We start from the raw sequence: 23957 nt of genomic DNA on the forward strand, positions 1-23957 counted from the left end.
GATCTAGAAAGCACGATTAATAGCACGTAGTCAATACCAAAACAAAAATATGCTTTATAAAGCCCTCGTGGGTTGAGGAAGTACAGGTACTGTTAGCTATAGAATCAGGTACTCATACATATACAGAAGCCACGTAAAATCTCTGTACCATAGGTCAGTGCTTTCAAGCCCACTAATCATGACAACAACGTCCACGTGTGCTGCACATATATATCCCAGCATGCAATCACTCAAGTCCCTCGATATTCCTTTAGCTGAAGAATAATTGATTTGATGCGGTTGACCCTTACGTGAACTACGCCTGTGGTACAGCAATATTCCGTGATACAACCTCTTCGCACTTTATTACAATCAAAATCAAAACTTCAATATGTGATTGACTTAATTACTGTTGCAGGTATATGACTATATATGTAAATAATTTTACCTTCGTACTCAAGACACGCACCAGGCCAGTATGTGATTAGGACATGTCAGTATCGGCGTTCGTCTTTAAGGCCACAATCAGTCATGTTATGCCATGAGTAACACAAACTCGGAATAGTGACCACAGGTGTGGCCCTATCGTTCGGTAGCGACAGGATATACTGATTCTCGCCGGAGAGTTCAGCCTAGTAGTTTATTTTCACTTTTGACGAATTTGATGAACCTTAAGATATCTCGTAAGCTCAACCCTAGGTAAACCCGTTAAATTCCAGCTATATATTTGGTGCAAGCTGAATTTCCAGCTGCTTTACTCTCTAACCTGATCAGATCCAGAACTTTAGCGAACTTTTCAGCTTTACTTGATTGAAGTACCTTTCCCCGGGCCCTCCGTAGTAGAGAACATAGACATTAAGCTAGAAGTATCCGGTTGGAATTCTACTCTTGCCCTGTGAACAGTGAGGCTGACCCATGCCGCTTGGAATTAGCCAATTTACTAGTCTCGGTATAGTTAAGGTATATGTACATGTATATGTATCCCAAAAACCGTTCACTAAGCGCCCAATCAACTTCCTATCCCCACGCATATGTGCGGGTTGCGCCTGCAGGTACTCTATTCGTATTTTCCTGGCGTTTGTGGACGAGACAATACTGCATGGATACCATATAAGAATGCGCCAGTCTGATGGTTTTTGGTATATGCAATAGCGGCCCAGTTCAAAAACGTGAGGAAGATACGAGTACATACTTAGGAGGTCAGCCGCTCGTATTACCTTAAATTATCACAGGGGTACGGTGCGGATGTCAGCATGGCTCAACAGTTGGTTGGATTGTCCCCAAAATACAAGCTTTGGCTGCCTACTCTACTTGAATCTAAGAATGTTCTAGCTTTTCTTTGTTGTCTTCTTTAACTCTATGTTTTCAATGATTTGTGACATAATACTTTGGAGGTGGTTTTTTCTTTTTTTGCTGACTACTCAAGTTCGGACTGCAGATGCACAGAGCGGACTCATATTGAAGGCAGTACCCGGGGGTGCCGGAAAGTGATGCAACGCTTGACCTAGCAACGCCAAAATGTACTCAGAACTTCAACTTTTAACACAACACAATGATTGGGCAGGATAGATATTTTAGTCATACATATGATAAATAAGTCTCTAGAACAAAGTCTACAATTTTTCAGGTCATTGGTTTGAGGTTTTTAGCCTGGGAAAGAACAATTTGTAACAAGAGACAGTAATAAAAGGAGAAGCAACAGTCAACCACATCCACTCTCGCTATAACCATGGTCTCCAGCTTCTAAATTACTATACATTTGCTCCACGTTCTGTTAGCTAGTTTGGTTGTTGAGAAGTATGGACTGTTGACCGTTGCATCACCCTGACTTTCCGGCGCCTTTATGTACAAAAGGTAACAAGCGCAGATCTAATAAGCTAAACTTGTCCAATCACATTAAAAGTTTTGATGATTGTTCATTCTAGAAGCAATTGTACTAGTAGTTGCTCCAGCAGATCAAAACATAATGCTACCCACAATTGAAATTGGCCGGTTTGTGCCAATCATATTGTGGGCCACTGCAATCAGGCTATCTGAATTTTTGTTGAGTGAACTTGGAATACCCGTTCAAGTTGTTATTGCTAAATTCAATATCGCTACTTATCTGCTTCAGTGATTAGAAGTGGAAAGCTCAGATTTATTTTCTGTCAGTTCCAGGGTTCGCACTAAGTGGTTTAGAATATAGGTCATACTAGTACTAGTAGGTCAGCTTTCACGATTTTAGACATGCTTTGTCAAACTTTATTAGCTCAATGAATATGGATTATTCTCAAACAAAATACATGTACTAGTACCGTTGGGATTTGAGGTTTACATGTGCTCTGTTGAGAGTTCAAAATAGATAATCAAAAATATATGCTGCTACAACTAAGGAATTTATTCTATCAACTATTGAACATCAGCAAAAAATGAAGTCTCATCTTGTGACGCCTGGGCACCCCAGATGTCCCATACACTCCAGACGACACAAAGCGATTTCTTACCTGCATATTGACACCTGGATGCCCCGCGATGAGACCTTTGCATCCTTTTGTCAAATGACGTGGTCGCGACAGATCTAGATGCAAAGTCGCCTCCTGGTGTCTAACGCCGTCTCCATACTAATATCTTTGGCCCGATTAACGGCTTTCACTAGCAGTTTTGCTGGCAGAATGAGATTACTCGGCGAAAAGTACATTGACTAGGACATGGTTTCCGCGTGACTGTCACATATATTCATCTAACTAATTCTCCATGTATATCGTGATATTTGCTAGCATCCTACCTACCTCCGCACCCGACTGCCTACCTGCCTAACCCCGCACCTGCCTGCCTCCGTACCTACCTGCCTCTACACCTGCCAGCCTCCGCACCTTGCTGGCTACCCGCCTACCTATTAGGAGCTTGATTGACATTGATGAAGTGCACCGTCACTTGTCAATTTGGACATGCATAGATTTGACCTTAGAATTGATACTGATTTAAGTGTCCACTTAATGCAATTAGTCGACGTTTGGTGTCGTTTTGACGTCAATTTGGGCATCAATTTGGAAGTCGATTTGCTGCTATTTAGCAGTCTGTAGCGGTGTCAGTACAGGCGTCAAAATACAGGTAGGTAAATACGTATCCAAGCATCGGTGCAGGTAGCAGGTAGGTGTCGATGGAGGTAGGAGGTAAGCATCGAGGTAGGCATATTTGCAGTTAAGAAGTAGGCGTCGATACTGGTCAAATGTAGCTGTCAATGCTGGTAGGAAGTAGGTGTAGAGGTAGGTGTCGAGAGGAAAGTAGACAGATTGACAGAAAGGCAACAGGTAGGTAGGTAGGTAAGCAGATGGCGATCCTCGAGATGTCAAATCTGATATCTTTCGTTAGGGCGCTCAAAGCTAGCGTCAGGACTTATGCAGATTCAGTATGGTGGGTGGTGTTTTGGGAGGCGGTGGGTATCAAGAAATGAAGTGTCATATTTAGGATACCTACCATGAGTTAAAAGTTGAGAGGTCATATTTAGAACGCCCAATAGGCATTAAAAGACGATCTATCACATTTTGTATGCTTACTTGACACTAAATAATGATGTGTCACATTTTGGTAGCAGCGGGACGAGGTTTTGTGAGCAATAGACGAGGTTTTGGATGGAGAAGACGAATTTGGATATTTGAGCATGCAGATTTATCCTGGCCAAACTTGTTTTTTATTGATGAGCAAGCGAGGTCATGATGTCTCATTGGGAATCTATCTGGCAGGCTATGAATACAAGTTTCTGGAAGACTAGGCTAAAGATTGCCCGGTGGTATAACGCAAATGAGGTAGTACAGACTGAGACTAAGCCTGGTGATGAAATTATGTTGGCCCGGCATAATGTGTAAACAAGCGGCTATTCGGAAAATTAGATTAGAAGAAGATTGGATCATTCAAGATTCTGGAAGCTGCTGGTACTCGCACCTACAAGCTCTCTCTTTCCCCCTAGATGGAAATCCACCTAGTATTCCACGTCTCTCTCCTAGAACCCTACAGAGCACCGTTTGATACAGAGGGAAGTGTTCCCCCGCCAGAACCTGAGGAAATTGCAGGAGAACAGAACTGAATCATCTGGTAGGTAGACGACACTCAGGTCAACAATAAGAGGAGAAGGGTAGAATACCTGCTATTATGGGAAGAATGCGAGAATGAGAATATTACATGGTAACCCTAGGAGCATTTTAGGAAGAGTGCTGAAGAAGCCCTCTGGGATTTCCATATGAGGTAGCCCAAGAAGCCAAGAGACAAGAGGGCTCTAGGGCTATAGTGAGTTCGTTCGGATTTCGTACATTCCATATTACAAGATTTTGTTTGTTACATATATTGCAATAGAATAGACATTTCAGATTATATATCTCGAAGACCAAGATTCAGGAATAGGGGAGTAGTTTAACAGAGCCACTTCAACTGTCTCGTTTATTTGTACAAACAGTGCTCGATTATATGCTGAGAGTCATTGATAGAAGCCAGTTGCATATTGATATACATGTACCGGAAGTGTGGTTACCTACCAGCTGTAAGAGCAACTACATTCTGAGGGCTAAGAAGAGAATATATTTATGTGAGCAAGGATTGACAAGTCCATGCCTCGCTGATAATTAAAATGCCAGCTAGAGTGAAGCTCTGAGTGACAGGCAATCTTCTACATACCCAAGGCATTGTAAGTCCACCGATAAACGGCAGGGATTATGCCTGAGAAGTCTACAATAACCGAAAGCTCTACAGCCATGATTAAGCTTATACCTGAACGGTTGCTCATCTATGCAGGCCCTCAGTTGCATGGCAATCCAGGCTGCAGGTGTTACTAAAGGTTTGACTAAGTGGGTTATCTTCGGAATAGGAAACATCAGCTAATACTTAAGGGATGCGGGGTACTAGTGGTATTGCTTCCCTTCCGCTAAAACGCAATACCGGAACTTAGGAAGGAAGTAGGACCAGCGAAGTGTAGTCCTTTGAATTATAAATACTCAAGATTTTTCCCGCCCAACTATCCGATTTTCTCCAATTTTCCCTAAAACTATCAATTAATTTCTACTCGCTAGCAGAGCCGTTAAAGATTATTGAGTTCTAGCGATAAATCATTGGAATAATCTAAACCACATTTCTATTTTGCATGGTCAAATCTTTTATCGTATTCTCGTTATATGTGGAAAGGCTCTCCCTGTTACAGGGATTCCGCATCACCCGAGTTAGAACCCATACTTACTTTGTAGAGGACTACTAATATTCTCCGAAGCCTGACATTGCTGTTCTTCAACCATCCCTCGAGCTCCTTTGAATTGGTAATTTGTAACTGCATTGGCCAAATAGGAGGAACAGCTGCTGGGGGATATTCTCAATTGACCTCCATATATTCTTGATTACTTTGCCGGGTTTGGTGTCCTTCAAGATCAAGTTGTATAGCTGGGGGAAAGTTATCTTAGTCAAAATTCCAATAAATGATGGTTCATTCAGGGGATATTCCAGTCATAAATAGGTGATGGAACGAGAATAAAAAATGCCCCTGGAAAATTGGGGTCTACTACGGTAACCATTATGGAAGATTGCAAGAGTTCCAGAGGTACTGCACATTCTTTCCCTTACCGGTAGCGTCTTCCGGCTGCTTGACCACCGCCATGATCATGATAATCGCTATCATTGACAGCCTCTTTGAACTGACAGTATTCCTATCCCCTTGAAACTTCAAGCTTACCCTTCATACAAACATCTATGATGAGCCATTGTAGAGCACTCGCTAGTGCTCTATGGGTATCAGATTCACCCTCATTCCAAATTGACAGAAAACCATCGAGGGAAGGTAGGTTCATTAAGTAAAGGCATAGGGCATTAAACGCAATCAATCCAGAGATGTTTTTATTGACCCAACTTACATTTTGCATATCCATCTTTAGGCTGTTGCTGATGCTGGTACACTTTAGGTAGGTTGAGTATACCTAAAATCATTTTCGCATTGCTTGCTTGTGTCATTTTAAATGCCCTCTGGAATGTCTCTGAAAGACTCAGGGATCTCTCCTGTACAATCAGTAATGGCTTGAATCAAATCCATTTCTGTTCTACTGGTGAGGTATGGTGTATTAGTTCGGACAAGCCTGTACTAGAAGATAACTGACAGGGGCATTGAGGCTTGGCCGTAGGGTTCTCCAGTGCAAGAGCCCTCGGTGGAGTATTGATAGACACTGTAACAGGGACAGTCTTTCCACGTATCGCTAGAATCTGATAGAACGATGTGGCCATGCAAGATAGAAATCAGGTTTCGATTATTCAAAGATTCTTTCGCAAAACTCAATAATTTTTAAGGGCTCTACTGCCGAGTAGAAAATACTTAATAGCTCTCTTGACCACTGAGGAATCAGATCGTTGAGCTGGAAGGATCCTGAATATTTATACTCTCAAGGATTCCATTCCGCTGCTCCTACTTCCTTGCTAAATTCCGGTGATGCCTTCTAGCGGAAAGGAAGCAATACCACAGCTACCCCGCTTCTCTCCAAGCATTAGCGGGTGCTTCCAGTTCCCAAGGCAACCACCCTTAGTTAAAGCTTTTGTAACACCTGCAGTCTTGGTTGTCGCACAACCGGGACCTGCATGAATGAGCTACTCCTTAGGTGTAAGCTTAATCATTGCTGTAGAACTCTTCGCTTATTGTAGACTTTCCCAGGCAAGGTCCCTGCCACTACCGGAGGACTTATCATGCTCAAAGAATGCAGAGGATCGCTGAGCACTCAGAGCTTCACTCTGGCTGGCCTCCTAGTCATTGGCGAGGCATAGACTTGTCAGTCATTACTCCGATGAATAGATCCTTTTACTAGCGCTCGGAATGTAGTTACTCTGACAGCTGGTAGCTAACCACACTGCCGGTACTTGCATATCACCGCCAGTGTGCAACTGGCTTCTAACAATAACTCGCAGTATATAACCGAGCCCTGTGTGTACTCATACACAAGACAGTTGAAATTGCTCCGTTACAGGCGCTGGTGATGGAGTAGTAGAGCCTGCTGGTCGTCTCGAGTAGCCTGTTGCTGGGCCTGTTGCTGCTGCGCCAATTCCTTGGTCTTTTGAAGGGCCTGTTGCTGGGGCTGTTGAACGGACTGCACTAGACTTAGATCGAGTAAGAACCTGACTTGGAACTATAGTCTTCTAATCAACATTCTTTTGCGGAGAACTAGAGGATGCTGGTGGGGTAGCACTAACTACAGGTACGGTCGCTCATAGAATGGTTTCTGATGAAATACTGCTGTGTGCTGAGAAAGTAGTGGAGACTGCTGCTAGTGGGCTTATTGCTGTGCCTGCATCAGCAAAAAACGGGTTTTGCCAGGAGGAATCCACGCGCCCAAACGTCCAAATTCGTCTTGCGCACCCAAAACCTCGTCTATTGCTCACAAAACCTCGTCCTATGCCCCAACAGTTTTTGTCCCTTGTTCTTTGACTACAAAACATGCTCATTTGACAGCTCCAATTAAGAAAAGCATCGCTTGATGCAGACAGGTCATTTTTTAATTACACCATTATACGTTCGTCTTATTGCCAAATATCCTCGTCTTCACGAGCTTTCAACATTGAATCTTTTGTCAGAAATTTAAGTCCATTCTGTCTAAATACATACTGCCATCAACAAGCCCATCAGAAATCTTAGTCTATGAATCATTCTCTCTAAATACACACTGCTAACGACACCTGTCAGAAATGTAAATATAAGTACACATTGCTAAATACACACTGCTACTACCGACCGCCGTGAGAAATCTCCAATGCTCGCCACTGCTAAAGACCCGAGTCCCTCAGCGATTTTGTCATTATGCCTCATTTTCTAAATTGAATATAAATTGTCGCTTGCCTACCCGTATAAAATCTATATGTGACTGGCTCCAGTCAAGTGCCCAGCTTTATTTCAGTAAATCAAATTGTATGTCGATAGATCGATAGTACTATTGATAAACCACCTGTCATTGGTAGCTGACGTCGTCTCGGGTACCAAATCAACGGCGCCCAAAATGCTTTTTATATTTACTACCCATATATCGTCAGGTGAATTAGAGCAACGCGACACACTTATCAGCCCGTGGTCGACGTTGGGGTTTTTATTGAAGTCCAGCTTCAATGGTTGTATCGCAGCCAAAGGTCTAGGCCCAGTATGTCCCGGGTCCTTGAGCTTAAGGACCGCAAGCAGCCTTGCTGGTCATAAGGCCTGCAAAACCTCCAGGCTAATTGGCTTTTGACAAAACCAAACCCAGTCATTCAGTGAATCCCCCAGTCTGTAACCCAGCGTTCCCGTCGTACAAAGTGTGTGAATTGTCCTCTCGTCGCCTTCGTCGTGCAAAAGGATGGGTATATTGAGTTGCTTGAATTTGTTTACCCGCCAGCTATCGATGTCTTCGGGGGTGTTTTTGGACCCAAGAAGAAGCTCCATCCTGAAATACCGCCGGATATTATACCCTAGTCCTCTCATAGCATCAGGGATATCTACACCCTGAACGTTTGTCAACTTGGCTGGCCATTTGACCCATTTCTTCTCCAATCTGATGTCGATTGTTAAATAGACCAATGGCGCGATACACTGTGCTTGAAACCCTGAGTCATCCTGAGGGTCTTTAAGGTCCCGTTTTGTGGCCTACATTCTCCTTCTGAGATGTGGCTCTAAGATGTAGAAATTACCGACAAGCTCAGATTTCGAAAAGCCGTCTTGTGTAATTTGCAGAAGATTTGGTTCACAAATGAGAAAGGTGTAATCACGGTTAAACGTCCAAAGTATCTGCATCGCAGGATCAACGTGATTGCTCCGACGTTACGGTATTTTGATCTGATCCCTGTGGGCTGACTCCCAAGACTCAGTCGAATACTCCGGAATATTGCCGTATTGACGAATGTGCTCTGCGAAATGGCCAATGAGGTGTATTTTGGGGAGGTTGAAGTGGGATTCTGTTCCCAAGATCTTGTTGGTTTCCACTTGTAGATTTAGCATTTGCTCTGCGACCACCCTTCGTATTTTTCTTAAATAGTCCTTCAGGGCTGCTCACTCGTCATCGTATTCCCCGCGCAATCCTTTGTGTTCCGACACTAGTCTCTCAGTCTTTCTCTTGGTATGATATTTCCTGAAGATATCCTTTGTCTGATGGAAAGCCTTTAGGTAACTATGCAACATGTCTATCGTCAGCTCGTTATGAGAACGATACTGGATGACTAGTACCCAGTCTACCAATGCCTGGACGTATTGAAATGCTTTCTTGAATGGCTCTGCCTGGGCAGATGATTGATTCCTGAGGGCAGACGCCAGGGCTGGCAAGATCTTCTTCTGAAAATTATGTATCTCCTTCCTTTGCCATTGACTGGCTGCTTGATAGCGCTTCATCGGTGGGGGTAAATCCAGGGTGAAGTGGCATGTGCGTCCATATGGCGTTGAATTCATCCAAATGACCATGTTCTTTCAGGAAGTCCTCCAGCCACTCCATAAGCTGTTTCAGGATTCTCAAGTATACCACGTGCAGCATGTATGGCTTATGGAGGTCGTAGGCTTGGACGAAGGGGAGATTCCAGAAAGGGTTGTACAAAGGTCGTAAACTATGAGAATCGAACTACTTGGTCAGCGGCTCCAGCTACCGCTTTTCGCCTCTCGTCGGATTCCCCAGTACCTTCAGCGCCCTGTACTGACGATACATTACCTTGTATTCGTACTGATCACGAGGGTAGGTCTTGAGCGGTTCGGCTTCGTATTCACCTAGTCTATTGATGGGCATCTCGTACTTGAGGAACAAGTTGAACTTGGTATTAAAAACATTGAGGCTGTCCATGTGGTCCGAAAGTCATGCGGTTAGAATCGGCCAACAAAGTCTCTCCTATCCGTCTGAGCAGCCCATTAAGATGCCGAGTCTTTGGTCAAAGTGCAGCAGAGGCTCCAGTATAATGGACATGACACTCTTCAGCATCTCCGCCGCCCATGACCGGAGTCTCCCCTTTGATGAGGTATTGGCAATAGTGCAAGCAGCAAATGTGACTTGTCCAACGGCTTAGATCATAACTTGCCCAGGATATTGCCTATCGTCATATATATCAGCCTGGTCTTCTTATCTCCAGAGAAGCTTGCCAGGTGTGTGACATCGGAGCTGCAGATAATCAGGACAATCGTGGCCCCGATGGGAACTCTTTTTTGCATATTTCACCACCAGTCCGCTGTATGCATCTCGGAATAGAGTTGATATCCATCAGCGTCCTAGACCCCCTACAGCAGATAAACGATGCTCGACTTGTAGCAATGTTGACCCAAGAGATACCTCACAATTCGACCGGATTCCTGTAGTATAAATCGGTCATTCTCCCAAAGCCTTCCCCAACGGTCCCATATTGAAAGTTGGGTGGGAAGCCAGTCATTTTGTCGAGCTGTTTATGGAAGGTGTAAGCGGACTGAAAGGAACATCCGTCCTTTGTATTCTTATTCAACCACTAATTGAAGTAGGTGTCAATTGACGTAGAGGTCAATTTGTACTCCATAAAGAAACGAGACAACGTCCATGCCGCCGTATTCTTGAACCCCGCCCAAGGCCTCCAATTCTCTTTCATATAGTCTCGATAGCCCTGTACCCACCATAGTCTTTGTCCACTGTTGAGTAGATATGCTGTGGTCTTTTAATTATCATTAGCTTGCCCTGCGGTCAATGGGGCGGTCATCATCGCGCTGTCGTTGTCGGAGTCAGCATCAAAGTCAGATTCCACCCAGGAGTTAGCTTCTGAGTCGGTATCATCGTCAGAACCATCAATTACCATAGTACATCAGCAAGCTTAACAATTTCTGTAAAGTGTCTCCTGTGTCTCTAGAGAATCAAAATCCAGTTTGATGTCTCAGGGGAACTTCAGGAGACCCGGGAGACTGTTGGGAGACTCATGAATATGTACAATTTTGCTGATGTAAGCGTACTAGGCACGGCGTCTGGCAGCGTAGTTTCGTCCTCCTGGTCTTCGTCCTCACGGGCTTGATCACCACCATGAACCCGGTAAATATGTCTAGCAAGATTCCCAACATGACGGTAATACCATAGGTAGAAGGGCACAGTTTGGATGCTATCTGGTCTTTTGATCCGTCGTCTGCATCTTTTGGTTTGTGATCTGCTTCATTCTCGCATTCAATGACATTGATATCGAAGATTTTTATAGCATTTGAATTCTGACGGAGTAAAATGACGATCATCACACAGACCGACGATCGTTTCCCTGGAGTTGTCAGCCGCAAGCCATGATTTGCCAAGCACATACAACCCGACGTCATTTATAACAACGTTGATACTCCCAATTTTGATTCCGATAACGTTGTCCGAGCTCACCACCAATAGTTGTAAACCTCCGTCAAAGCACTCGTGTTTGTTCATTCATTAACCCAATCCGGCAACGATGAGGCTTTGTTTATCGTCCCCTGCTTTGTGTATATTGTTAGGCATTACGAGTTGCGGATTCCAGGACACTCTCACGATGGCAATTCGCATAGTTTTTATTCAATATAAGCGTCTAAATACACCGTTGTTTCCCTAGAGTCTATCTTCCTGAAGGCATCCACCAACGGTCAACCGTATTTTGACCACTATCCTAATACAACTGACTACAATGGTGGGAACTCGGTCAGGTAAGAACAAGTTGGCATTGGCGCAAGAGGAAAGGTCATCTCCGAAGAAAAGAAAGGAAGGTGCCGATAACGAGGGCACCTGAGTTTTGTCGATTAGTAGAGCAACGTGTATAGTAGAGGTAAAATTTCTATCAAGTCCTATATTTCTCACCCTCTGATTCCCACCAGGGGTATGTGAAAAAGAGCAGATTTATTGGCACCGAAGTTAAGTCCTTGCTCAGAATCCCGCTAGCCCAATGGAGGAACGTGTTCGAAGCTGTGCATGACTATTTTGTCGAGAATGCGATTGCCAACAGAACTATGGCAACAGCTGAGCAATGGGACGAGGCAGTAAAACTCCTGCTCAGTTATCCGCCGTGGAAAAAATTCAGATGCCTGCTTCAACGGCCGGAGGAAGATTGCTCTTTACAAGAGGACTTGATCAAAGTCTGTGTGAACAATACACTCCAAGATCTTGCCAAACGTAAGTCTGCTGAGAATAGAGAGAAGTTTTCTGAGGCACTTAAAGAGAAGAAGGGTGCGGCGAAGTTAGCGAAAGTGAAAACAGCGAAGAAGGAGACCAGGCGGAACGCGACCGATACAAAAGGCAAGGGCAAGCAGCGCGAGACGGCGACAATTCGCAGTTTGACAAAGAGGAGCAAGTAGGTGCAGGCACCTCTGCGCGATGACGGGGACGAGGGCTACCCTAACATCAGCAAGATTGTACATCTTCATGAGTCTCTCAACAGTCTCCCGGATCTCCTGAGGTTCTCCCGAGACATCAAAATGGATTTTGATTCTCTGGAGACTCAGGAGACACTTTACAGAAATTATGAGGCTTACTGATGAACATTGATGAATTTGCCTTGTCGGAGTACGAAGCAGAGAAGCCAAAGGACAAGACAGACACCGGAGATAAGATGGACGACGACGAGACATTCGAGGAACCTGACGAGTCCTTCTCGGCGAAGACACGGAGGGTCGAAAGAGCATCATATCTCTCTGATCAGCCTATCGGCATTTTTCATTGTTTTCCCTCCAGATACCACTTTGAGTGGATCGGAAAGGAGAAGTTGTGACTACTTCGGAAGCCAGGGAAAATGCCCAATTGGACTCCAAGAATCTTTGGTGGGCATCCCTATCTGACGTTTAGTTCACTTTCCGCTCCGTGTCTATCGGGGGTCATGTGGATAGTCAGGGGGGTACAACGAGACCCTGAAACTCACGGTGATGCTTCTGACCTGCCACACCCCGCGATACGCCATTTGGTCGGGTCTCTTGTCCTCGACGAAGAGTTTCCCAAGACAGCGTCGGGTCAATATCATGTTTACCAGCCGTTATTTGAACAGGTTATCTTCCTACAGTCGGACAAAGATGTCACAGTATGGCTCAATACTTGTAGACTTGCACCGTGACTGAAACTATTGGTGGTTTATAATGAGCGCGATAAAACTGACAGGCAGACTCCACTGCCGCTGTCATTCCCCTACTTTCATGGTGACTGGGCAGTGCTGATTGACAATCAGTTGCGGATTGACCAGAAAGCGTGGGGCATGAAGGTCGAGGAGACAGGAACTCGTTGGGGGAGATAAACGAGGAGGAAAGGAAATGAGATTGTGGAGGTGAGCGACGAAGACGATGACGATGACAACGACAACGATAACGACAACAACAACGACGAAGACGATGACGACGATGACGACAACGATGAAGACGATGATGACGATGACGACAACGACAACGACAACGACAACAACAAAGTCAAGGGTGAAGGTGGAGGGTTGAGTTCCCAAAAAAAGCTAAGAGAAGAGAACGCCGGAAAGGGCCTCTCGAGCAAAGCGGGCCCGAAAGGCAATGTAGGGGGCAGCTCGAGCAACGCAGCCCAGAAAGGCAAAACAGCGGCTAGCTCAAGTAAGGTGGCCCAGAAAGGCAAGGCGGGTAGCTCGAGCAAGGTGGTTCAGAAAGACGACGATGATGGCGACGACGATGATGCCGACGATGACGACGAATAGTGCTAGGAGGACAATGGCTTGGACAACGAGGAAGAAGAAGAGGAGGACAACGAGAAAGAAGAGTAGGAAGGGGAGGAGGAGGCGGCTCCAAGGAGAAAGAAGACAAAGACACCCAGGCCCAAGACGCCAGCCAAGACGCCGACATCAAAGAACACCGGCTCAAAGACCCCGGCCTAAACACCTGCTCATACTACTTCTGCTCAGCAAAGAGGGAAAAGATCGACAACATAAGTTAGACTAAATTCCGTACCGGTAATATATTTTTTCCTAACGCGGTCAATATGATGGACACCATCTGTTCGATTAGCTTGCTGAGAGTCTGCCTTATGAGAGTGAGCCGGAGGAAGAGCAAGGGGACCTTATACCAGAGCACAAAATCTGGGCCACTGCTTCACAGACTGACAGTGCTTTGGTGTCTGAAAGAACTACGCAAGAAAAGATGCCCGGTGAAGAGCATACCAGGGAAGGTAGTTACATTGATTGTTGTCCTGATGGAGCTATTCCTCCCGGCGGGCGTGGGAATAAGTCAATCGATCTGGACGTGGGTTACCTTGCCAATGCATCGGCCAGTTCGATCAAAGTGTCTAAACTCCAAACAATTCCCTGTCTTCTCCAGTTCCCACATCACAAACCTCCTCTGCTCTTACTAACATCAACCTCTCTAACCTCTCTATGAAGGGCTGTACCTCTATCTCTTGTCCTGCGACTCAAAAGAAACTTCGTTTCGAGTAGCACTGGTTGATAGTAGGTTGCAGGCTACAGTCACCTGCTTGTGAGTTTTCTGACCCTAATCGCAACCTTTAGGATTTGACGGTTGTGGTTCTTGTCTTTTTGTCAGTCTATCTTTCATGGCGCTCTTTTTTAGCCTCTTTCCGTGGTTGTTGTGATATGTTTGGTCCATCTATTTTGGGTAATTTGACAGTCATCTTGGTAATCTTTTGGGATGAGCCTTACTTATTTTGGTCTTTTGGGATTAACTTTATCTATTTTGAGTCTTTTAGAGATTAGTCTTATCTCTTTCAGGTTACTTGATGGTTGTTCTTGTGGTTTAGGATTAGGCATATCTGTTAGGGTCTTTTGGCGCAGGACGTGAGGTGAGTTATGTCCTTCGACGTTGATTGGGGTCGTTATCGATTTGTCTGATCATTGGTAGTCTTCTATTATTAGGAGGGTAACTCGACCGAATACTGTTTGGGGAAATAGCCAGTGCTAAGCGATAATTCTGTAGCGTTTAAACTGATGATATTGTAAACCGGATTTCCTTGACTTGATCGTGGATGATCCCCTCAAGTCTTCGCAGAATCCAGCCCTATTTATACATGTTGGAACCTATGCCAAGGCCCGCTTTCTAATACTAACTGATACAACGATAATAGAATAAGATAATGCTCCCGAAGATAACCCAGATAGAAAAGCGCCCCGCATAGTTCCGTCCTCCATTCTAATTCCGACACGTAACCATGAACCTTGCAATTGCCAGTCATCGGGCTGTGTCATACTATTATCCTAGACCTACCTCCCTAAGTAAAACAGCCTACAGCCGTAAGCCCCGCTTCCTACTCTATTTTGGGTGAGACATCCAATAGTAAGCGTGCCGTCATAATAGTATGATACTAGTGTGGTAACACCGCGTGCCCCCACACTACCCGATACCTTTCTATGCCTGTCCTTTCGTTACCCGACCGTCCTCGAATCACAATCCGTCACTCGTATTCCTCACTGTCCTAAGCCTCTAGGACAGTGTTCCGCAGTTCCTATAACAAATACAATACACAAAGGTTAAAGAAGATTCACAGTAATGAGTATATTGAGCAAAAAGATGTAGCCGACGCCAAGCAACTTATTAGACAACTGACAATCCAAGTCACGTCCCACCTCCTTTCCTCTATCCAATCTGAAGGTGAGTACACAATCCCTGTTGCTCGCTTAGCCTATGACAACTCTAGTAAACGGACTGGATCAACGGAACATGATACGCCTCCCGGTCAAAGTAGGATTACCGTTTGATTAGCTGTATAAGACACATGCCAAATAGCATTAAAGTCCAGACAGGAAGGGTGCGGAATCGAAGCCCTTTTCATCTCCTACCATCGCCCACCATCTGGGAACGTGAGCTTGCTGGGGACGCCAACATTAATCACGTGACTGAAACCGACGGTTCACGAAATACCTCCATATAGTAATAGACCATACCAAGGGTATTGCGTCGGGAGGATGGGAAGACTCCGTTCGAAAAGCTGTTTATCCATGCCATTAAAGGGCGACGCCTAGGCAGGAGTGATGTGGGAATGAGACTATTGGTCAGAATGGTCGCATCCTACCATGGCTATCCTGCTTGTTGGAGACGTAGAGTCGGACTTGAGAGGGTTTTGACTTTACCGCCCTCGACTACCCACAAACGATTTAGTGAAACGGCGTGAATCTGTGCATTGGTGGACTTATTTGGGCTAACTTTTGGATTCCAGAAACTCGAGACACATCGCGGGAAATATCTCCTAGCGTCGTTTGCCTCTAGCTATTGGTCCATGTATATATCAATGACATCATGGCAGAAGTCCCCCTCCACTCCCCCCCCTCCCCCATACAGTACTTTCTTATATAATCGTTACGTTGCGCTGCCCATCTAGTCGACAAAAACATCCTTGACAATACCTAGGCAAGAGAGTTAGTTTCATTTGTCTAACTCCTCCCGTCCCTCAGAAAAGACCTACAGAGAACCTTCTTCTCGTCAGAATACCAGGTCGTTTAGCAGGGGAAGACAACCGACTAGCCAAAGACATATACGATCTTCCCAGGAGATCCCAAGCACCTTTCCGTAAAAGTCAGCCAGACGATCACAAACACGTGGACGAGAAACATTGTCTGAAGACTATGTCTCCAAATACGAGTACCCATCACAAAGGGGTTCACAGATGGATTCACAACTTCATCGCGAGAGGCATTTGACGAAGGATGGGGGACTCAATGCCCAACAACCTACAAGCTCGCCCCTCTCAAGCCCACCCCGGCAATTACAATCTCAACAGCCATCTTCGAGGAATAAGTTATTGTCGGCCGCACGGAATAGAGAGACGGGCATGAACCAGTCCTCTGACCTTTTTCACAAATCCCCTGTGTGTCAAAGCTCCGAGTCTGTGAGACCATCCTCAGCAAGAACCCATCCCCAAGCCCGTCAAAACCCAACGTCTTCTAAGCCATCGTCGATTAGGGCTTCCTTTCCTGAGGTTGTCAGCGGTACAGGTTATAGTAGTGGCAGTGTCGGAGGGTTTTCTGAGGAGCAGTTGTTGCAAAATACATTAACATTGCTAGACTCTACCGATCTCAACAGGGTAAGAGCTCTCCGACATCGTAACTTAGGTCAATTCGACGTTGAGCTCAAGACTCTAATCGAAAAAGCTAGTTGGCAAGTGACCAAAGAGACACTATTCACTAACTCAATGCCATCGGTATTAAAGTTGGCGTACATGGTCAGAAATTCGTGGAATTTTTCCAAGGCGGGAGCCGACTTTACAGCGTAGTTGTCGACCAGTGTCACCGGGCAGGTGAGATACTACCACTAATGGGCTTGTTCACACATGATGGAGAAGGCAAAGGGGGTAATTGCATCATATTATGAGCTAACTGGCATAATCGGTGAGCAAGCAAAAGCCCGAGTCGATTACCTCCTGACAGATTACCGGTTTAATTGTGATCCCGATCAATACGATGTATATATACTGTTGATACAGAAGGCGAGATTTAGTACTAAGGGCTATAGCCCGTGCAATGGCACTTCGCCGCATCTCAAATACCACTTTTTATCGTCTACGCCTACTATAAGACCAATTGTGGGGTTGCCGTCAACTATCCGAAATTTGAGAGTTGTATCAACCCGTCTTTTATCTGCATGGTTTCTACTGTCCTATACCATCCGTTGAGAGTTTACGTAATTAGAGGCAGCAACTGGAAAAGTAGTGTCCTCAATAAGGACTATTGTAACGGTGAACACTCCATCATTCTTCTACTTATGTTATTGACGGGGATAATTTACTAACGTACAAACTAGTGATTTTTGAGAGACACATGCGTATATGAAGAAAGTCCTTCCCCGACGAGCAGACATCAAATCTAGTGCTAGACTGGATTCGACACGAAGTCTTGAAGGGGATTAAGAAGATTCAGTGCTGCAGGATTACCGCAGCGGAGAGCAGGCAGGCAATAATTGACCCTGGAGTAAGAAGCTTTTTGGCCGGTCTCCGAGCGAAGCTCATAACAGAGACTAACGACGATGCGGATTTCGACGAGCCAGAAAACCAGCCATTTGATGACAATTATGGGGAGGGTGGTGGTGGTAGAGTCGTTCGATCGGGTACGAAGACTACATAGATGACGCGGAAGAACAAGTGAATGACGCTATTGAGAGGAATATTGATAATGATATAATTATTCAAGATACTATAGAGAGACCTCCTGTCAGTATAATGGAGGGTGCCGGAGAAAAGGGCTAAGGAGAAGTGAGCGTAAGATGGAGGGGTAGACCGCGCAAGAACACGGGACGCTAGAATGAAATACCAACTTCAAAAGACGATAGCCTGAGTAGTATATATAGTTTAATACTAGTATAAATTCTTCTAAACTAAAAAATACAGCCAGTAGAAACAGAGACGGAGGATGAGTTACTTTGGGCAACCGATGAAATGTAATCCTAAAAGAACAAAGTATAATGGTCAGAGAATGGGTTTTTATGGGCAACCAACGAGAAAGAACAAAGTGCAATGATCAGAGGATGAGTTTTTATGGACAAACGACGAGAAAGAACGAAGTATGTAATGGTCAAACGGCGAGATTTTATGGGCAAACGACGTTGTGTGAGGTTCAAAGTACACAGATTAAAGACAGAAGAGAGCTACGATTCATAGTCAATTGGTCGTAAGACGTGATAAGACGATCTTGATTTGTCAATATACGAACATATTGATAGAAATTACAAGTTCAGTTGGCAGAGGACGGATTCGTCATGAGACATCAAGACGACGTCTTGGAGTGAAAAGATGTTATTTGCGTCTTGAGTACGTCTTTTGACGAAAAGATGCAGAGCGTTCATTGTGTGGCGCCCAGCTGTCAGTTTACAAGTAAGCAAAGGTTTTGGGGCATCTGGGGCATCTCGGGCATCTCGGGCGCCCAGGTGCCCCAAGATGACATTTCATTTTTTCCTGATATGTACCTGGGTCTTGACTGTCACTTCTGTATGGTTTAGAGGGTTCGGAACTAAAGTCAGAAAATGACTCGGAATCAGTTAGAGTTGCTCCTCAATTACTCATGAAGATCCCTTCAGTGTCCAATGGAGATAGCTTAGTATTTGGCAGAGTCCGGAGTTTCGTCCTGATTGGCAGAGGTACGGGGTTTTGTTTTCAGCTTTTATTGATCGGGGTGAACCCGAAAACTACTGGTGATTGCTTCACAGCTAGTTCTGGTCTCTTTTCCGGAATAGGCCTAACAGTTTTGCAGGACGATTTGTGACATGGGGAACATCGATGTTTCTTATATTTTCTGGACCATATGAGTTTCTTGGTTTTTGTTGAGACTTTTCTTTATCATAATCATCTATGTCACGCAAGTGATTCTTATTGGGAAATTGATTTGTATTCTTTTAAATTTTGAAAGTGCTCTGAGCGGTGTTTGAAGTCTGATATTTCTAATCTATCACCGTAGTGAGTACGGTTCTGAACTTAATTGGATTAGGAGAGAGAAATGTAACCGAGCCATTTCAACTGTCTGGTGTACGAATACACACAGGGCCCGATTATATGCTGAGAGTTATTGTTAAAAGCCAGTTGCATAGTGACATGCAAGTACCGTCAGTGTGGTTAGCTATCAGCTGTCAGAGTAACTACATTCTGAGCGTTAGGAAGAAGATCTACTTATGGGAGCAATGACTGACGAGTCTATGCCTCGCCAATGATTAGAAGGCCAGCCAGGGTGAAGCTCTGAGTGCTCGGTGATCCTCCACATCCTCTGAGCATTAGATGTCCGCCGGTAGTGGAAAGGACTATGCCTGGGAAGTCTACAATAAGCAAAAAAGCTCTACGGCAATGATTAAGCTTACACCTGAGTGGCAGCTCATTCATACTGGCCCCAGTTGTGTGACAACCAAGCCTGCAGGTGTTACAAAGGCTTTGACTAAGGGTGGTTGCCTTCGGAACCGGAAACACTCGCTGATACTTAGAGAGAAGCGGGGTAGTGATGGTATCGCTTCCCTTCTGCTAGAAGGCAGCACCGGAACTTAGTAAGGAAGTAGGAGCAGAGAATAAAGTCCTTTGGGAGTATAAATACTCAGAATCATTCCCGCCCAAGTGTCCTGATTCTCATCTTTATCTGGAAAAAAAATCGGTAGCAGAGCCATTAAAGATTATTGAGTTCTAGCTATAGTATCTTTGAATAAATCTGCACCTGATTTCTATCTTGCACGGCCGCATCTACTCTATTGGATTCTAGCAATATATAGAACAGAGTGCCCCGTTTCAAAAAATACTATTTTATTTATAAAGCTTGCAAAGATTGAATCGCTTCAAGTTGTAAATGTAGGAACTTGAAGGATGAGATTTCAATAGGCATTGATGAAACATCAGCAAAAAATGAAGTCTCGTCTTGTGATGCCTGGGCACCCCAGATGCTCCAGACGCTCCGGACGACACAAAACGAGTTCTTACTTGCATACCAACACATGTGTTCCCCATGACGAGAGCTTTGCATCCCTTTGTCAAGTGACATCATCGCGACAGGTCTGGATGCAAAGTACTCTCCTGATGTCTCCACACTCGTATTTTTGGCCTGGTTAACGGCTTTCGCAAGCAGTTTTTGCTGGCAGAACGAGCTCACTCGGCAAAGTATACATCAACTAGGACATGTTTTCCACGCGACTGTCATATATATTTGTTTATCTGTCCATCTAATTCTATGTATATGGTGATATTTGCTAGCGCCTTACTACCTACCTTTACGCGTGCTGCCTGCCTGCCTACCTCCATGCACGCTGCCTGCCTGCCTACCTCCGCACGCTGCCTGCCTACCTCCGTGCGCACTGCCTGCCTACCTACCTCTGCACGCTGCCTGCCTACCTGCTCACCTGCCTGCCTGCCTGCCTGCCTACCTGCCTACCTACTCCACACCTGCCAACCTACTTCCGTGCTTGACTACCTACCCCCGCACTTGCCTGCTTACCTGCCTACTTCCACACCTACTTGCTTACCTATCTACTTATTAGGAGCTTAATTGACGTTGATTTCATGCACCACCAGTTGTAACGGGGGCAGCCTATCTATGTATCGCTAGAATCCAATAGAATAGATGTGGCCGTGCAAGATAGAAATCAGGTGCAGATTTATTCAAAGATACTATCGCTAGAACTCAATAATCTTTAAGGGCTCTGCTACCGATAATGGTCTACTCGAAGATGAGGATCAGGTCAGTTGGGCGGGAATGATCCTGAGTACTTATACTCCAAAGGATTCTATTCTCTGCTCCTACTTCCTTACTAAGTTCCGGTGCTGCCTCCTAGTGGAAGGGAAGCAATACCATTGCTACCCCGCTTCTCTCTAAGCGTCAGCGAGTGCTTCCGATTCCGAAGGCAACCACCCTTAGTCAAAGCCTTGTAACACCTGCAGCCTTTGTTGCCACACAACTAGGGGCCTGCATGAATGAGCTGCCGCTCAGGTGTAAGCTTAATCATTGCTGTAGAGCTTCCGCTTATTGTAGACTTCCCAGGCATAGTCTCTTCCACTACTGGCGGACTTCCAATGCTCAGAGGATGTGGAGGATCGCTGAGCACTCAGAGCTTCACTCTGGCTAGCCTTCTAATCATTGGCGAGGCACAGACTCGTCAGTCATTGCTCCCATGAGTAGATCCTCTTCCTAGCGCTCAGAATGTAGTTACTCTGACAGTTGGTAGCTAACCACACTGCCGGTACTTGCATGTCACTGTGCAACTGGCTTCTAACAATAACTCTCAGCATGTAACCGGGCCCTGTGTGTACTCATACACCAGACAGTTGAAATGGCTCCGTTACACTACTCCCCTCTTCCAGGATCTTGGTCTCCGAGATCTATAATCTGTATCTATTTATCTATGCAATACTATATGACAAGGAAACTCCTTTGGTGTGGAAGGGGACGAGAATGTTAAAGGAAATGCTACTGGCCTAGAGCCCTCTTATCTCTGGGCTTCTTAGGGTACCTCATATGGAAATCCCGGAGGGCTTCTTCAGCACTCTTCCTGAGATGTTCCCAGGGTTCCCATGTAGCGTCCTCATTCTCATATCCTTCCCACAGCACCAGGTATTCCACCCTTCTCCTCTTCTTATTGACTCGGCTATCAGCTACTTCCCGGACGATCCAGTTTTGTTCTCCTGTAATCTCCTCAGGTTCCGGTGGGGGAACTCTTCTCTCAGGATCTATTGGTGCTCTATAGGGTTCTAGGAGAGAGACATGGAAGACAGGGTGGACTCCCATTTGCAGGGGAAGAGAGAGCTTGTAGGCACGGGTACCAATAGCTTCTAAGACCTTGAAGGGTCCCATCTTCTTCTGATCCAATTTTCCCAATGGCCGCTTTGTTTGCACATTGCGCCGGTCTAACATAACTTCATCTCCAGGCTTGATTTCAGGGGGTGCCAGGGCATGTGCATCATACCACCGGGCCATCCTTAGTCTAGCCTTTCCCAAGCTTGCGTTCATAGCCTGCCAGATAGATTCCCATTGAGATACCATGACCTCGCTTGCTGGATTATTCCATTCAACACCTTCTTTTGGGGCCGGCCAGTTGGTTCTGGGTTCATATCCATAGTTGGCATAGAAAGCCGATACTTTGGTAGACTCAGAAACCGCCGAGTTATATGCATACTCTGCCAAAGGCAAGAGGTCTGCCCAGTCATCCTGTTGATATGAACAATAACTCCGCAAGTAATGCTCCAGGGTCTGGTTAACTCTTTCTGTTTGGCCGTCCGTTTGGGGATGGAAAGAAGTGGACATCTTCAGCTTCACGTTGAGGAGGCTCATGAGAGATTGCCAAAAATGAGAAATGAACCTGCTATCTCTGTCCGAGACTATGTCATCAGGTAACCCATGGAGTCTCCAGACTTCCTTCAAGAACAACTTAGCCAAATCTTCCGTTTTGTTGAGTGTAGGAAGTGGGATGTAATGTGCCATCTTTGAGAAGCGGTCCACTATTACCCAGATCTTTGTAAACCCATTGGATTCCGGTAATCCCACAATAAAGTCCATAGAGATGGAAGTCCATGGCCGATAAGGTATCTCCAGTGGTTGGAGCATACCGAACTTCTTATGTCTTGAGGTCTTATTCCTCTGGCAGCTGTCGCAGCTCCGGACATATTCCTCAACATCTTTATCCATGTTGGGCCAAAAGAAGTTGTTTTTTACCCGCTCTAATGTCTTGAACTGACCGAAATGGCCCGCCACTTTAGAGTCATGGGTATCGGTCAGGATATCCATCTGGAGCTTCTTGTCTTTGGGAATATACCATCGATTCTTGTAGAAGATGAGGCCGTCCTTGACAGACAAGTTCTGGTCCAAGTTTGGTTTCCTTTCAACCAGGGAGCGGTGCAGTTCCTGCCAGATTCCATCCTCTTTAGCTGCCATACATAGGCGCTCTAAGAATGTGTTCTGCAATTGATTCACCCTGACAGCCGCTAGCTTAACAGGATCCAAAACCAATTGACCTGGCCTAAAAAACATCTGTGGCTCCGGCCGCAAGGTTTCACTCCCCTCTTCAGGGCGGTGATCCCAACGCCTTGATAGCATATCAGGTTTGCCATTCCTTTCTCCCGGTCTGTAGACAACTTTGAAATTGTAGCCTGCTAGGTCCTCAGACCGTCTAGCTTGCCGCCTAGTGAGAACCTTGGTAGAGTTGAAGTACTCTAAATTCTTGTGGTCTGTGAAAACCGTGATCTCCTGCTCGCAACTCTTGAGCATATGCTCCCATTCCCGGAAAGATGCTACAATAGCTCCCATTTCCTTATCATGAATGTCATAGTTGATCTCAGCCGGGGAGAACTTCTTAGAATAGAAAGCTACCGGGTGTAGTTTCCCATCTTCCCCATACTGAGAGAGCACCGCTCCTTTGGCAAAGTCACTGGCATCAGTTTCGACCACAGTTCTTCTGCTAGGGTCAAAATGGAGAAGGATTGGAGCGCTTGTGAATAGCCTCTTGAGTTCCTCAAATGCTTGTTCACAGGCTGCGGTCCAATACCATTTCTTGTCATTTTGCAAGAGGTCGGTCAATGGTTTGCAAACTTTACTGAAGCCTTCGATGAAGCGGCGATAGAAGTTTGCAAATCCCAGGAAACCTTGCACTCCCTTAATATTTCGGGGAACCGGCCATTCCTGAACCGCCTCTA

General features: G+C 45.4%; 4 protein-coding genes across 4 annotated transcripts; 3 read left to right on the forward strand and 1 right to left on the reverse strand.

The window, feature by feature from the left end:
* Positions 1–9269: 9269 nt before the first annotated feature.
* LAJ45_09889 (uncharacterized protein) lies at positions 9270–9758 on the reverse strand (the record flags this gene model as incomplete). The annotated part of the gene is made up of 2 exons (XM_046119420.1): positions 9270–9542; positions 9630–9758. The coding sequence occupies 2 exons, from the start codon at positions 9756–9758 to the stop codon at positions 9270–9272; spliced, it is 402 nt and encodes a 133-aa protein (XP_045967495.1).
* A 2120-nt stretch (positions 9759–11878) lies between these two features.
* LAJ45_09890 (uncharacterized protein) lies at positions 11879–12223 on the forward strand (the record flags this gene model as incomplete). The annotated part of the gene is made up of 1 exon (XM_046119421.1): positions 11879–12223. The coding sequence occupies one exon, from the start codon at positions 11879–11881 to the stop codon at positions 12221–12223; it is 345 nt and encodes a 114-aa protein (XP_045967496.1).
* A 179-nt stretch (positions 12224–12402) lies between these two features.
* On the forward strand, positions 12403–13569 carry LAJ45_09891 (uncharacterized protein; the record flags this gene model as incomplete). The annotated part of the gene is made up of 4 exons (XM_046119422.1): positions 12403–12632; positions 12711–12939; positions 13021–13135; positions 13193–13569. 4 exons carry the CDS (start codon positions 12403–12405, stop codon positions 13567–13569), a joined length of 951 nt encoding a protein of 316 aa, XP_045967497.1.
* Positions 13570–16481: 2912 nt separating this feature from the next.
* On the forward strand, positions 16482–17087 carry LAJ45_09892 (uncharacterized protein; the record flags this gene model as incomplete). The annotated part of the gene is made up of 1 exon (XM_046119423.1): positions 16482–17087. The coding sequence occupies one exon, from the start codon at positions 16482–16484 to the stop codon at positions 17085–17087; it is 606 nt and encodes a 201-aa protein (XP_045967498.1).
* Between the last annotated feature and the right edge of the window lie 6870 nt (positions 17088–23957).

This window comes from Morchella importuna (assembly GCF_003444635.1).
Source record: "Morchella importuna strain M04M26 chromosome Unknown Morimp01GS039, whole genome shotgun sequence".
Classification (NCBI taxonomy): Eukaryota; Fungi; Ascomycota; class Pezizomycetes; order Pezizales; family Morchellaceae; genus Morchella; species Morchella importuna.